We start from the raw sequence: 16,991 nt of genomic DNA, 5'->3' as shown, positions 1-16,991 counted from the left end.
AGTGCTTGCCTAACAAGCATGAGGCCCTGGGTTCAATCCCCAGCACCACATGAGAGCAGTGTTGTAAGGCGCATTTGTAATCCTGGAATTTGAGAGATGGAGTAGGTCATCATTGAGGCTGACCTGAGTACCATGAAAAGAAAGTAAGCTCCTCAGTTCAGCGAGAGAAACATAACTGCTGAGTTGAAACTTAGGACATATGATTAAGAAAGAACAGATGGACAGGAAAGACCTATAGGTGTTTTTATTTGAACTATGTTTTTGTTTGAAAATGTTGTTATAGGGACTCACATATACCAGGCACTGTGAGTGTTGTTGGCTGTAAAGGTATATAATCCCTGTCCTCTAGGAGGAAGGGTGGCTTGGGTTCTATACACAGAGAGATAGAGGAGAGAGAAGGCCCCTGTGTTCTCGGTTCAGGACAGATGGGAGAGGCAGTGAGGATGGAGGTGAGTCGTAACAATGAATGGACTTTCCTCTCAACCCCAGGCACAAAGTGAGGCTGGACCTTCCAGACAAGACTTGGGGAGGTAAGGGAACAACTGTCACAGCCACCCTAGCACCGAGCTAGTCAGATTTTCAGGTCACAAGCTAGAGACACCAGTAAGGGAGGGTGACAGTGCTGGTTGGTGGACCGCCGCCTTGTGTATCCTGCACAGGGCACTGAAGACCTTCTACGTCACCTTCACAGAGGAGTCCAATGATGATCCTCCTCTTGTCAGTGCTGCAAGAGTGACCTATGTGTTGGTCACAGTCACCAACAGCCCAGAGTGTGAGCCTCAGCTGAGATGGTAGCAGAGAAACCAGAGAGCTGGTTGATGGAGCTTTGGGTCATTTGATAGAGAGCAAAGGTGCACTGAGCTCCAGCTTGCATCTTGGGAACACTGGTCGGCATGACCAAAGAAGAAAGACCCCTAAGAAGCCCCGTTACAGCAGGGTTAGTGATTTCCATTCCAGATGCCTCTCCTCTGAACTCATCCCTAATGCCCCCAGTTTTCTCCACCCAATGTCCACCTCTCAGCTCTCACCTCCTGGGTCCCAGGTTCCTCATCAGCAGAACAGCTGCAGCTTCGGGAAACAAGATCTCCAGGCACAATTTCTTTCCCATATTAAATGTATGTCGTTCTGCCTTTTGTGAACTTGAAGTAATACTAAAGGCAATCAGGTCCAATAACACAGTCTTCATCTGCATGGGGAGTATATACTGTTGAAACGCGATCTAGCTGACCAGACTCCAGATGCATGCGTCGGAGCCTGTACAGTGTATTTAAGACCCTGTGATTGGATTCTTCCTCTTCTCTCTTACAAGAGCAGCTAAGGAGAAACTTTGCAAACAAGGATGCTGTTAGGAAAGGGACCAGGCAGCAAACATTTATTTACAAATCTGTTACTGGAAATTATCAAGGTCCATTTCAGGAGTTGAGCTTTCAAATGGCCAAAGAGAATGCATCACCCATAATCATTTTCTATCCCTGATGGCTCGGAAATGAAAAGCAGACTCTTCATTGGACATGAAAGCAGGGGAAATTAGGAAGTAATATATTCAATTGTAGAAGCCCTTTGCCAAGACTGTATTGATTTCATGTTCTGACAACTTCAGTTAAGCCTCCATGGGGAAACACTTTTTTTTTAATTTATTAATTTATTTATTTATTACAGGTTTCTGTCTCTTCCCCGCCACCACTTCCCATATCCCTCCCCCTCCCCCAATCAACTCCTCCTCTCTCCTTGGCCTGAAGAGCAGAACTGGTTCCCTGCCCTGTGGGAAGTCCACGGACCTCCCACCTCCTTCCAGGTCTAGTAAGGTGAACATCCAAACTGCCTAGGCTCCCACAAAGCCAGTACGTGCAGTAGGATCAAAACCCAGTGCCATTGTTCTTGACTTCTCAGCAGTCCTCATTGTTCGCTATGTTCAGCGAGTCCGATTTTATCCCAGGTTTTTTCAGGCCCAGGCCAGCTGGCCTTGGTGAGTTCCCGATAGAACATCCCCATTGTCTCAGTGTGTGGGTGCACCCCTCACGGTCCTGAGTTCCTTGCTCGTGCTCTCTCTCCTTCTGTTCCTGATTTGGACCATGGGGTTGTAGTTCGGTGCTCCAGTGTGGCACTCTGTCTCTGTCTCCTTTCATTGCCTGATGAAGGTTAATATCCAGGAGGATGACTATATGTTTGTCTTTGGGCTCACCTTCACTTTTGAAGCAGGTCCCATCTAAGACATGTGTGTTCCTACTGCTTGGGGCTGGATGGAAGTGGTTATATGGGGATGGGCTCAGTTTTCTCTTTGTGACCAACCTGTTCATACTGTTTGTGGGAGAGCGTGGACTGCAAAGGTCCTAGCAGGACTGTCACAGCCGTGTTGGGAGAGGCTGGCTGTCTCTTCTGATCCCACTGTTCCTATTTCTCTGCTTCCAACCTGTGTATCTACCTCTAATCCTAGCACCCATCTTCAGTGCCCAATTCTTCCACATAACTGTTGTTTTGGTCAGGCACTCAGACTTGCGTTAGGTGCTGCGGCCGTGCAGCCAATCAGAGCAGTGCTCATGCTCCAGTACTGAAGACTTCCTGGGATGGATGTGCCAGCTGGGTGGGAGGGCAGAGGAGAATGCCGAAAACACCTAGAAGACCACATCTGGGGAGAGAAGATGCCGGAGGCTTCTAGGAGGAGGTGGAAACCTTGAAGCCAGGAGGAGGGAGCAGAGGAAGAAGACATGCGGGTAGAGAGACTTGCATGTGGAAATACCTGGACCTGGGGTTAGGCATTTAAAGTTCATTAGGTGGTAGAGTGCTGGTCTAGCATTTACAAGGTGCTGAGGCATTCCCTAGAGGTGGAGGATCAGAAGTTCAAGGCCATCTTGTGATACTAGAAGGTTTGAGGTTGATCTTGGAGACATGAGACCCTGTTTAAAAAAAAATGTCTGAAGAAGAGAGGGAAGCATGTGTCTTAGAACTGGACATAGATCTGGGTGGAGGGAAACCATGTGTGTATGTACAGACATAGGTATGTGTATGCATGAGTGTATGTGTGTGTGTGTGCATCTAAGTTCACCTTTTTTTTTTTCTTTTTTTCATCGTTTCAGTCTGTAGTCAGGATGGCCTGGAACTCATTGTGTGGCCAAGGCTGTCCTCAAACTTGTAGCAATCTCCCTTCCTGCTGCCTCATCTGAGATTACAGGTATGAGATACCAGATTTGAGTCCACACCTATGGAGTGCACACTCTCCCAGGCACTCCTGGCAAGATGGTGCCTTTGATGCTGTGGGCAGAGCAACAGACTTCTGCATGAGTAATGGCGCCGGTCTAAGCCACATCCCTGACCATCTGAGGACAAGGTGCCAGACAGCCATAGTCCTTGGAACCAGATACGCCCGTGAGCCATTATAACAGCTACTCTGTGTTTCTCTCAGAACACATGTGAATTCCAGCCCTGCACCTCAGGGCACTCCCCTGGGTAAGGCTGCCACATTGTGAGAGAAGGTTTCTGGTGCAGCAGGAGCTGGTGCAGGGACAGGGGCAGGCAGGGGTCTGCACACAGGGGAGGAAAGCGCAAGGTAGCAGAGAAGAGTGCCCTGGGAAGAAAACTGCCCTGGTGTCGCATCACCTGGGGACTCAGAACCCAACCAGAACCATAGCTCCTCTTGGAGCCAGGAGCAGTTTGGGGGGGATAGTTAGTCTGTGTAAAAGGGCTCTCCTAAGGGCAGCGTGACAGCTTGGAGGGCAAGGGAACTTGCTGCCTAGCCTGAAGATCTGAGTTCGAGTCCTAGAAACCCACATAGTGGGAGGACCAACTCCCTCCACAAGTGACTATGCCCCCCAAAAAACTCCAGTAGGGTTCTCCAGAGGAACAGAACAATAAACTGTATATATGATTAAAAGGGAGGATTGTTGCATTGGCTTCCATGCTCACAGTGGAGTTCTGTCTGCTGGAGAACTTTGGAAGCTGAGAGTCATTAGCTGTAAGCCCAAGAAGCTAGACACTTTACAAAAAGAGACCCCTCCAGACCGTGAGCAAGTGATTGAGCTGGGGACCCAGTCAGGAACAGAGGTGTGGAACTGACAAGAGGAACTAGATTACCTGCCTGGCTGAAGAACTTGGTGGGCACGGGACACAAGGGCTAGGAGAAGTCCTGGGGAAGCTGCCGTAGGAACTTTAAAATGGGTTGTTGGGAAGAAGAAAGGCAGAGGGTACCCTGCAACTTTTGGAGATGTGGAGGAAAAACCAGAGTTGAGATGGGAAAAGGGAATGTTCGGGTCAGGAGAACTTGGCAAGCAGGAACTAGGCATCCGCTCATCCAATCCATTGTTCCCTTGGGTTTGGCAAAGTACTAGAGTTGAAGAGCCCACGCTCCCACTGACTGGGTCAGGAAGGGACCTGGATGCCCCTATAACGCTCAGAAGAGGGAGACTGTCAGCCACAATGCTGGCCCACAGTGGTTTATCTAAATGTGGTCTTGTTCTCTCACAATAGGAAAACAGAGGCAGACAGCCAGAGCCCCACTGTGGTTCCATGGCCAAAGCCCAACAGGGCTCTTGCTGTGGCTCTGTGGCTCTTACCGTCCTTCCTCTCTGCTCCCATGATGTGAGTTAAATTGTTTCCAGCAGAAGGATGTGTTCAAGTCCTTATCCTCAGGACCCATGAATGCCAACTTAATTGGAAAAGGGGTCTGTGTAGCTATAACCAAGTTATAACTGAGGAAGTCATCCTGGAGAGCAGTGGCCTTACCCCAATATGCCTGATGCCCTCAGAAGAGGGGAGAAGCACAGACCACATGCATGGAAGGAGGCTTGTAGCAATGGCCACCAAGATTAGAGCCATACAGTGGCAGGCCAAGGAAGACCAGAGAGCCGGCCACCACCTGAGGTTGAGCGTGGCAAGGCAGCATGCTTGGACAGGGCGGGGTCTGCTGACACCTTGGCTTGGGACCAGACCTCCAGAGGGGGAGAACATCTGCCTCTGTTGTCTCGGGCCCCAGAGACTGTGGTCATTTGGTCCAGGAGCCTCCAGAAGCCAGCCAAGCTCTGTAGCCCAGTTTTTCACCATCCTCTCAGCTGTGCAGTGGCTGAGGTTGCAGACCGGGAGAGGACAGAGAAGAAAGCAGGTACCTACCTGGGTGGGGTCTTTTTATCAGGGAAGTGGTGGCTGGCCTTGGACGCTGTGTGTCCAACCCTAGTGACAGAAGTACTTTGTAGAAAATCATCTTCTATATACAAATGTGCCTATGCACATACACACACATATGGAATTATATAGTGCATATGTTTTAAATTTACTAATCTCAGGTATTTGGTCACTGGGTTTGAACACATGCTTGTGCTCAAATAGCTCTCACCAAAACTAGATGCGGAATACGCCCATCACCCCAGAGGGCCCCTTCAAGCCGCTCTGTCATCTGTCAGTCTCTCCTCCCAAACAGGTCCTGGAAAATTCTGATCTTTTCTCTGCTATCGACTCATGGAACCATCGCTTGCTTCTTCACTTTGCATAATTTATTGCACACACATTAATAAGCCTTTTGATTCTGGCTTCTGCCACTTTGCAAAGTGCTTCTGAGATCATGCAGCTGTGGCTCTGTGTGTGCGGCTGTTCCTTTTTGCTACAGAGTAGTATTTCTTTAGAAGGGTCTATACAATCTGTTTGCCCAGTAACGGATTGCTGGACATATGGATTGACACCTGTTTGGTGATTATGAATAAAACTTTAATGGACATTTTCTTACAACTCTTTACATAGACAGCTGTCTTTGATTCGTCTGTATAAACACCTCAGAGTGGAACCACTGGCTTCCCTGGTGGCTATGTGCTGAATTTCTTAAGGAACTACCAGACTGTTTCCAAAGTGGCCACGGCATCTTGTGCCTACCAGCAATGATTGCCGGCTGCCAGGCATCCTGGTTCACCCTCAGATTGCCAGTCTTACTCATCGTTGCCATAGTGGGTGTGAAGTGGCATCCCACTGTGGTCTTGATTTGCATTTCTCAAACCATCTTTGTGTGTTTATTTTCCATGTCAGATACAGATGGGTGAAGAGTCTGCTCACAGGTTTTGCCATGTGTTTAAGTGGGTTTTCCTTTTTCATGGTGTGTTTTATGTCTGTGCTTCCTTTCTCACGCATTTCTGTTGCTGTCCTTGTATTTATGCCTGTGCTTAGGTAGCTTTGTAAAAGCCCATCATACATGCGCTTTGCAAACATTTCTGCTGATCCATTACCTGACCTTAAAAGAGCAGTGTGCTGCAAGAGGAAAGAACTTATTAAAGCTTTTCATATCATAGCTCCTGGGCTTTTTGTCTAACACAATGTGGCTAAGGTTTTTCTCCAGTGGTTTCTAAATCCTTATGAGTTTAGCTCTAACATTCAGGCCGGCCCCTCGTTTTGGCACAGAGTGTGAAGTAACGGTTGAGGTTTGTTTGGGTTTGTATGTGGGTGTGCACTTATCCTGGTAGAATTTGTTTCTTTCCCGTCTTCGACCATAGGTGTGTGGCTGTATTCCTGGACTCCCTGCCTTGTCTCGTTCCTCTGTACCTCTAGCCTTATCCCAATTACATACAGCTGTGTTTACCGTAGCTTTATCAAAGTCTTTCAATCAGATCATGTGATTCTTCCAAGGTTTTTCTTTCTCAAAACTGCCTTTGGCTATTCTAGGTCTTCTGTTGTCCGGGTAGCCTTTGTAGCCATCAAATTTCTAACAAAGCCAAAAGTCTGCTGGAATTTTGATGGGCCTGGAAGAAGTGACGTGCAGCGAAACAAGGGTTTTCCCACCTGTGAACACAGTAGCTCTGCCTTTCGTTTAGGGAACTTTGTAAATTTCTCTGTGCAATATCTTTTGGGGTTTGTGTATAAATTTTACATGTTTTATAAGTTCTTAATGTTTCTGATGTTGCCATGATATTTTTAAAAGATTTATTTTATTTTCATGTATGTATATGTGCCTGTGTGTATACCACATGCATGCAGTACCTGTGGAGGCCAGAAGAGGGTGATGGATCTCCGGGAGCTGGAGTTACAGGCTGTTGTGAGCGTCCCTGTATGGGTTCAAAGATCTGAATTTGGATCGCCTGAGAGAGGAGCAAATCCTCTTAACAACTGAGCTATCTCTCTGACCCCATAATGGGATTTTTTTTAAAAGTATTGCTCTTGAACCTTGTGACTCACTTGATTCACTTATAAGGTCTAAGACCTTTATTATATATTCCTTGGCATTTCTTTATAGATGAACATGTATTTTTTTTAATATAAGACTTATTGCTTTCATTTCTTTTTCTTGCCTTATTACCCCATCTAGCTCCTCTAGCTCCATGTGAAGAAGAATGCCATCCTTTCCAGAAGGGAAAAAAAAAAAAAAACATTTATTCTTTCACCATTAAATATGAAGTTAGCTGAGGATATTTTTATTATGGATCATCTATAAGGAATGGTTTCTAGCTGGCTATAGTGCTGCTGAGATCCATTCTAGAAACGAAAGGGGAATGGGTACGCTCATCTAGTGCCAGGAAGGCCTTTCTCCCAGTCTGTTGTTGCTCTGTACGCTGACTGTGCTCTGCGTGTGTCTTTTCATTAGACACTTGAAGAATGGCCTGCTGTTTACAGGTGTGGTCACCTGTGGTAACATGAGCCCTACTAGTGGGAGGGGTAGGGCTTCAGATACTTTCCCTTGCTCCATTAGGAGGCAGAGCAGGAATTTTGGAGTCTGTTCGTCCAGTTCCAGCTCCACTCTGCAATGTGAGGCAAATCATTCGGCCTCTCTGAGTTATGGTTTCAGCCTGTGACATGAACATATCAGCAAATATCGAAGGTTTCTGAAGATTAAATAAGTGAGCAAATAAAATTAAAGGCTTAAAACAGTGCCTGTTGCCTGGATGTGCCTAGTTTAAACTCAGGTTTCCAGTAGCTATTTACAGCCTCAGAAAAAGGGCAACTGTCCCTTTAAAAGTCTTAAACCTCCCACAGAGGTGCCTAGGAGGAGGGTTGATTTCTTTTGTATTGTACCTTTGCTAGTGTAGTGAAGACTCTTCGATACTCCCCGCAGTGCAGACAAGCTGTTACACCTGTGGGCAGTGACATTCTCAGCGCTGATGCCAGCATGGGGGGGGGGGGGGGCTTGGAGGACCCGCTGCTCCCTGGATCCTCCTCTTTCCCCTTTTTCTCAACGCTCGCTCTCTGAGGAGGCAACGATGTCTCCAGGGCCTTTCCAGTCACTTAGCTGTCCCTGGTTTTCTGCTGGTCAGACCAGTGAAAAGCTTTTTCCCCCCATATCACTCTGTTTGGGCCATCTGCATGGTGGCTTGTTCCTCCTGCCGCCTTGTGTGCACTCTTCAGGAGAGCTGAGCCCTGGCATTATCCTGTAAGACGATAGGTGAGCGCTGTTTCCAGACTATCTTCGGGAACTTGCAGCAACTGCCAGAGTTTCCGTGAATGCCCCACCACGGGGTCAAGAGTCACCAGTCTCTGCCCCACCTTGTCAGTTTGAACAGTGACACCTGTCCAGGGAGATACGGATTCAGGAAGCATCAGTGCCAACACTGTCTGTCCATTCCCTGACTGTCATGATGCCCGGTTAGAGGTGGAGCTGGGGAGTCACGTGACATGGCCCTCCTGACTGTGCCCACTGCCCCGGGTCCTCATATTGAATTATACATGGCAGAGGCTCTCTGCAGATCTGTTTTTCCACTAGCGCACAAAGCACCATTAGAGGAGGTATCTGACAGAGAGAGCTTCAGGCCCTGAAGAGGCGAAGCCACCACAAAGTTGGTTACTTTCCAACTGAGAGGCCCGTCAGCGTGGGGGTGACACGAATGGGAAGTTGGTACATCAAGTGTGACTTTCTGTTTGAGTCTTAGTTCCTTGAGAACACACACAGTCACTAAAAGTTTGATATCAAATCATTCAGTCTTTGAAACAAAGAAAGAGGAGAAGGAACAAAGTAAAGGGCAGCAGCGCCAAATTTAACTGAGGTCTCTGGTTAGATAAGAGGTGCCTCGGGCTGCGTGCCCAGGAGACCCGCTGCTTGGTGGGTGCCAGTGAAGCAATGCACACAGACAGGCTGTGGCTCCTGTCTCCGTGACTCTGTTCATTTCTCATGGCATCAGACACTGAACACAAAAGGAAGCACCCGACGGCAGTGGAAGCAAGGACACTGAGTACTGCACCTCAGCAGTCAGCTTGTCACCCATGGCTGAACCTACTACTATTACTTGCTAAATGGACATAGTTCATTGTATATATGCTTCCTGAGCAAGCGAAATTATAGGCCTTTACCACCAGGCCCACCTCAAGTTTCTCCTTTGAACATGTGTTGCCTCCTAGGTATCAGGTATAACTAGACACCATACCTGATGTGTGAGGACTTAACATATACACACACACACACACACACTTATGCACACATATGCACATACACACATACATAAACACTCATGTATACACATGCACACATATGCACACATACACACATGCATACATGTACACACGCATGCACACATACACACACATGCATACATGCACACACGCATGCACACATACACACACATGCACACATACACAATGCACACATACACACACATGCACACATACACACATGCACACACATGCATACATACACACACATGCATACATGCACACATATGCATACATGCACACATACACACACATGCACACACACATACACATACATACGTGCACACACGCATGCACACATACACACATGCATACATGCACACCCGCATGCACACATGCACACATGCATACATGCACACACGCATGCACACATACGCACACATGCATACATGCACACACTCATGCACACACACACACATACACACACACACAGACCGGACTTCCTGGACACCACCAGGACATTCATTCTGCTCACAAGTTGCTCTCACCGGTCATGCAGCCAGCCTCTCAGTGGCTGCGCAATGCCCACGTGTATGTTGTATGGACCCTTTGGATATTTGCTGGGTTGGTTGGTAAAGGCCTCTAAGCCTGGGTACTTGGGAGGCTGGGGCAGGAGGATCACCAGTTTAAGCCCACGAGACAACTCAGTGAGGTTCTGTCTCAGGATATGAAATTAGAGGAGGGTGCTATTGGGTAGTGTCATTCGGTCCACGGTAGAGTGCTTGGCTTGTATGCCAGAAGCCCCAGCACCTCCCTTTCTCTCAAACACCCACACTGCCCCCCCAAAAAAAACCAAGAAAACAAAATAAAAAGGAAATTTTCAAGTTCACTTTTCTCCAAATATTTCTCATGGATATTTTCTCCCATCCCTTGCCAGGTGGTAACCAAGAAAGGGGATTTCTTCAGTGCCTGGAACTCCTGCATGCACCATATCACCTTACTGTCTCTGGCACACATCCACAGAGGTGAGTTGATGAACGCTCATGGTTGGGTGACTCAGAGCCCTGAAGACCACAGGGGGACATAACTCTGTAGAAGGGAAGTCTTGCCACCAGTCTGAGCCTCCTGCTAGATCTAGGGCCCTGAGTACCTTCAAGAGACTGTTGTAACTCAGCTCCCTACTTATCAGGAAACTACCCAGGCAGACAACCCACCAGGACCCACTATCCAGAGAGGCATTAGTTTGTACATCAATTCCCCCAGGCCCTTGTCCAACCACATCTGGAACTCCTGAACAAATCTACATATACAAAACCAAAGCACACCTGATAAAAGGCCCCTGTCTGAAGAGGTCTGACCTTTGTCACAGCTGCTTAAACCTAGTCCTCAAATGAGGCAGCTGTGTCAATCCAAGTCCCTGATTCTCAACCCAGGACAGTTTTACCCTCAAGGGAGGTTTGGCCGTGTTTGAAGATGTCTGGAATGTTGGATGCAGACAGTGTTATTGGTGGATGGTAGGTAGAGGCTAGACTAGCATTAAATGTCCTCTACGTTACAGGCCGGTCTCCCACAGTCCAGCACCTAAATGACTCTGAGACTAAGAATGCTCATTTGGGTCTAAAGAGACTAAAATATAACACAAGAACATTTGAATCCACGACTTCATGTCAGTGGAATTATTTAATATCGAAAATCATCTAGTTTACAACATGATGTCACTGTGTGAGGGAAAGGTACCAAAAGAGAAAGGCCAGGCCCTCACTGAGCCTGCTGGCTGTGTGGGAGACTTCTATCACACGGGGCCGCTGATGGTTATATAGAGCAGGGCCAGGCTGGTCCCCCAGCACAGCTGCAGGGGCCTGGCTCCTGGTGCTTCTCGTCTGCGGGTCTGTTAAAAGGCAGGGCAAGGTATTGTGGCCAACAACCAAGGAATGAATATGTTTGACTAAACTTCCAGTCTGCCTACCACTCACTCTCTCTCTCCAACCAGCATGTGCCAAAAAAAAAAAAAAAAAAAAAAAAAAAAAAAAAAAAAAAAAAAAAAAAAAAAGAGTGTGCTGTGGGATTCTGTGTCATGTTCCAGTAGCTTCAGGGATGCCCAGCATCATCACTCAGAGCTGAACTAGAGGGAATGGTTTCAGCTCACATGAAGCCTAGCTGCTTCCCTTTCTCCGACGTCCAGCTCTGGGAACTCTGTGTGTTAGAGTGTCATCCTTCAGGCCTAGTGATCACAGGCTGGAATGAGGATGTATCGGGGACACAGGTTCTTCACAAAGAAAGGAAGCAGGTGGCCCACAGGAGGGCCACCTCAGGGTGACCTTTGCACACAGTGACCCAACCCTGGAATAACCAGTGGCATGTCAACATCCCTAATTCTGTTTGGATTCTACCTTCTGCTCTATGGGACAAAGAGGAGGAGCAAGGTAGGGACAGAGAGGATGGGGAATGGGAGAAACATTCACATCTCTGTGTGTTACTAGGAGGCAAGATTGGATTCCCTCATTTGGAGATCCAGAAACTTTGTATACCCTGAAGTGTGTTGCTGTGGGGAGACTGGTTCATAGTAACTGAACTTGGAAATGACCAATATAAACCGGAATGCTGGTTCATTCATCACGTCAAAACCCAGCTGCTGGGGTCTACAAGCCATCCCTCACACAGGCAGAAAGCAATGTGCAACTAAATAGTAACCGAGGGTGCCTCAGATCATGCCATCTGCATAGAGCATGCCTTCATGGCTGCAGATCTGAGAACCCACTGTCTACTGCCAAGGATTCTGTAGGTTACAGGCTGTCTGTCTTCCTGCACTGTCTTAGGAGCCTTGACTCCAGACTCATTTACTTAAGAAATCTTCTTCTATTGGAGGTTTTGTTTGTTTGTTTTCCATATTTGGTGATTAGGCAGAAACACATTGAACACAAAGCCCCCACCCACACCCACACCCTAGTTGAAGGCAGGTGTGTCTTTGACCTCTTCATCCATGGCAGGTAACTAGTACTGGACTCATTCTTGGAGGTACTAAGGTCCAGGTCCTGGGGGTCTTCCCTCTGGGCCCCGTTGTACTGACCACAGATACTGTCCATCCCCAAACCTGGTTCTAACGTGAAGGCATGGGGAGCCTTTGACATACTTTTCAAATACAAACACATCTTCAAATAGCCACCTGTCAACTTTCCATCTGGAACCAGATGGTTCACCGTAGAAGGACTGTGACTCTTCCAATGATGTCACACATTCCAAGTATAGCTGAGCTTGGTGTGTGGACAGTGCACACAGGCCCCAGGAGCTGGTTATCTGAGTTCACGTCCTGGTTGTCCTTCCACCAGCTCTGTGGCTGCAAGCCAGTCACCTGACCTCTCTGAGCTTCATTTATAGAGACTGTGAGCTATGGCAAAGACGAATCCAGATGATCACCCAAGGTTCTTGTCTTAGTGTCTGACTCATTCCTCGTAATGAAAAGAGAAACAAATGTTGTTAACCACTATCATATATAACTGAAGTAGATCTTGTTCCTGAAGAGGAAGTTCAACAAGTTGAGTGGTAATGTTTGAGGTCTGAATGCCAGGAAGAAGCATCAGAGATTTGCTGTCACCTCAACAATTTTGAACTGTCAGTTGGTTAATAATAATTTAAAAAGTGATTATTTTCATAAAATTACCCTCAGGTTTAAGACTAGATACAGAGTTCTTAGGTGTCTAAAAAAGAAAATTGATTTGAAGCTAGTATTTGGGGAGCTCAGGAATAATTTGAAATAGAAAACTCTATCTGTAGTGTAAAGGTTTAGGAGCTGGGGAGATTGTCTCCATGGGTCAGACTGCTTATTGCACACACAAGGATCTGTGCAGCCAGGTGTGGCTGCACATCCCTGCACTCCCAGAACCTTGGTGGACAGTGATAAGAATATCACTGGGGCTTGCAGGCTGCTAGCCTATCTCCACGCTCATTGAGAGGCCCTGGCTTCAGGAAATAAAGTGGGGAACGAAGCAGGACACCCAACATCCTCCTCTGGTCTCTGCATGCACCAGTGTGCTCATGGTGCACACACTCATGTGCCTCCACCACACACAAAACCAAACCAACACATGCAATGCAAAGGTTCGAACACACAGACATGTAGCGGGTCCTAAGGATAGAAGAGCACTGAGCCTGGGACAGCCAGAAGATCTAGCCCAGATGTTGCTGTGTTCACATCCAGTCGCTCTCCAGCAGAGGTCTCCAGGGGGAAGGGACAAGAGTTCAAGAAGCCCACCGGTCTTTGCTGACCTGCACAGATATTGCCTGAGGACACTTTTGAAGGAGCAACACGCAGAAGGGGAGAGGGGAATCAGTCTGTTAAAGCTCAAACCTTAACATCTCCCCAGGTGGAAATGAACTCAGAATCGAGCTAGTTTTATTAGGAACAAATGGGGAGAAAAGCCTTCTGGCATCAGTATCAGTTTGTCACCTGAAGGCTAGGGAAAACTAGGCTTGAGATAAAAATGTTAAGCAGTCTCCAGTGGCTTCTGAAGTGGGATGTAACCATTACAGTGATGAATTGATATTTTTCTGTGAGGCGCATATTTATCTTGCCCCAGAAAGAGCATCTCTGAAACCTCATGGTACCTAAGCCCCTAAGGGCGTGCCCATTCCAGGCAAAAAAAAAAAAAAAAAAAAAAAAAAAAAAAAAAAAAAAAAGGAAATAAACAGTCATTAAAGAAATGGCAACATCCACGCTTCCCAGCTCTGTGCAGAACTGTCTGTGACGTCTCTCAAAGCCTGTGAGTTTCATGTAGCAGGAAGCCCCTTTCTACTTCTTAATAAAGCGCCTGATAATTTTGAATGTCCGTGTTAAGGGCAGGTTGTAATTATAATTAGAACACAGAATGCCGTGGGGTTCTGCCTACTGAGAATTAATTTCAGATTCCTTTCAAGGACGTGTGTGTTTTGAAACGAGGCTTTCTTTGTTAATAGAAACATGATCGCATGCATTATTTAAAACAGCATGTCGTGTTTTGCCTATTAGTGCTGATTCCAATATTCTTCATGGGGCTAGCACTTTCCTCCCAGTTGGGAATGGGGTTAGTCTTTGGACAAATTGCCTTTGCCTTGTTTAGCTTAAGCTTGCATCGTTTTCTATGAAATTATGAAAATAAAATTGCCACCTCCCTCTGAATGCGTTTTAACATGACGGAGGCACTGAATGCCACTTCTTCATCTGGAAATCCTGTATGGGTCTAGGCACTTACCGTCCTTTACCACTACTGAAGTGGCCACTGCCAACCCTTTCAGTATTGTCTTTTGTTTTGAGTTCATCTTACCGTTTGAATAACGGGTTTGCGCGATGTTTCGTTCCCGCTGGAGGGTGAAGGGTGGAGAGGTGTGTCTGAGGGAAGAGCGTGAGGCCCCGTGCCAGCTGGGACAGTGCATTCTTTCTCTTGCCACTGGCTCGATCGATTTGGTAGCACAAACTTTGCCACAGTGGCCTCTGCAAATTCCGTGTGTCTTGGTTTCTTTTCATCCGCTGTTGATAAAATATCCTGGCTAACACAGCTCCAGGGAGAATGGTTTATTCCCTCTTGGAGTTCAAGAGTCCAAGCCATCGCGGTGTTGAAGTCAAGGCAGCAGGAGCTTGAAGCAGCTGACTGCATCCCATACATCCACAGTCGAGAAGCAGAGGGAATGAACCCAAGCTGCTGCTCAGCTCTGCCTCTTTGCCTCTGCAGCCCAGGATCCCAGCACTAACCATGTGAAAGGATTCCCCGCCTCACCGGCCATAATTAAGATAATTCCGCAGAGGGATTCCCCGAGGCTCACTGCAGAGAACACTGGATTTTGTCTAGGTGGCAAGTAACACTAACCATCATAGCAGTGAGATTCAAGTGGCTCCAGGGAGGCAGTCCTCGGTATGGCTGCACCTGATCACAGCTTCTCTGTGTCTGTCTCCATCAAATACATGGATGGTGGGGCTGGCCAGGGTGCTGAGGAAGGGCCGATGTAATTGGCTGACAGGTCTCTGTGGATTCAACCTCTTGGAGGGCCCAGGAAGGCAAGGAACGCACTAGTTTTGTTTCCCCTCTCTCAGTCAGACATTCAACTCAGCCTGTGAAGGTATTCTATGAGCAAAAGGTGCTTCTGAGGAAGGAGGGTCCACACTTTACAGGGTCTACAATGTTGGGCTAGAGACACAGTTACATACTGGACAAGATCCCAGGAAGTCCTGGGCCTCTGGGTCTCTCCCACTTGAAATCAGAAAAAATCCAGATGGTGACAATATGGTAGAAAAGAACAAGAGCCCACGGTCTCACCACACACATTCGACGGTGAAGGCCCAGGGTGAGCCCCTGTCATGGAATCCATCCTAAATGGGAGCACGAGGCACTTTGTGGTCTTCAGAAAAGAGCGTGATGAAGGACTGGAGATGGTTAGTGCTTAAAAGCACTTGCTGCTTTCCCAGAGGGCTCAGCTTCAGCTCCTAGCACCCACGTGACAACTCACAACTACCTGTAACTCCAGTCCCAGGGATCCAATGCCATCTTTGCACCTCCAAAGAAAGGCACCTCCATACATGTGGCACACGCGCGCGCGCACACACTCACACACACTATAAAAGGAGCTTACATTTTGATTGCTTGTGGTTTTCTGTAATGATCTCTGCTGCAAAGAGAAGTTTCCTTGATGAGGGTGGAGACCACGGCTGTCTGTGAGAATGAGGAAAGATATTTACCATGTAGTCAAGGGTTGCACTGGTTTAGGAAGGTGATGCTTGGGTCTGGGTAGTTGTCTGGTTCCCAGTATCAGACATGATCTCCCTCTTGTGGAGTGGGTCTTAGGTTCTTTTAGGGGGCTGCTGGTAACTGCCAAGGTACGCGTGCCATTATGGCACCCTTGGAGTACCATGTTATGCTGGCCATTGGTATGGTTCATCCGTGTTAAAGCTGGGTAGAGTGCTGCTTGCGTCTGCCTTCCTTTGGAAGTTTTTGTGGTGCCTTCTGGTACCATGAAAGCTAGTCTTCAGGGAAGAGGATTGCAAGTCAGTTCCAGCTCAGGGACATCTGGGCCCTGTGTCTGAAGTGCATGGTGTCCACAGCAAGACGTATTTGCCTTCCACATCTGGGCAGAAACCAAGGGCAGTAGTCTGTAATGTTGGACAACCCTGACCAACAGCCCAACAGCAGGTTTCTCATGCCTGGTGGGGGCGGGGGATTCTTGGAGGAAGCATTGTCAGCCTAGGTGGGAAATTTTCATTAAACTACATATGTTTACTTAGACAATGACTCGGTATTTTAGGTAGATAGTTAACACTATAGTTCCTTTGGACGTTTTCCCAGCCATCTTTACTGCTCTTTTACCTTCCCGTCCCTCCCTGACTAGAAGCCCCCCTTCTCTCATTTCTCTGCTCACACCACTCACTCTCTGCTAGTCTCCTCTCCCTTGCTCCCCCAGGCCCCTCCATGCCAGAGTCCCTTATGATTTTTCTGTGTTTTGTAGTTACTCCAGGCTATGCATGCACATCTGAAGGCTTGGAGCTCCAGATAAGAAAGAACACGTGGTGTTTGTCTTTCTCGGTCTGGGCTACCTTGCTCACTGTGCTCTTTTCTAGTTCCATCCGTGTAGCTGCAAAGTTCATAATTTCGTTTTCCTTTACTGCTGAGTCATATTCCATAGTGTGCATGGAATTTCCGTATTCA

At 47.5% G+C, this 16,991-nt stretch overlaps 1 protein-coding gene across 1 annotated transcript in view; it reads left to right on the top strand.

Moving 5' to 3' along the window:
- Acoxl (acyl-CoA oxidase like) overlaps window positions 1-16,991 on the top strand; it is a 258,813-nt gene that overhangs the window by 196,385 nt on the left and 45,437 nt on the right. Inside the window, exon 15 of the mRNA XM_050134390.1 lies at window positions 10,262-10,349. Coding sequence (XP_049990347.1) covers window positions 10,262-10,349 — 88 coding nt within the window. The remainder of the gene's footprint in view (window positions 1-10,261; window positions 10,350-16,991) is intronic.

This window comes from Alexandromys fortis, unplaced genomic scaffold (assembly GCF_014885135.2).
Source record: "Alexandromys fortis isolate MF-2015 unplaced genomic scaffold, M_Fortis_MF-2015_v1.1 scaffold_6, whole genome shotgun sequence".
NCBI lineage: Eukaryota > Metazoa > Chordata > Mammalia > Rodentia > Cricetidae > Alexandromys > Alexandromys fortis.
The sequence above is the reverse complement of the archived record's forward strand: the minus strand, read 5'-3'. Positions and strand labels throughout refer to the sequence as shown.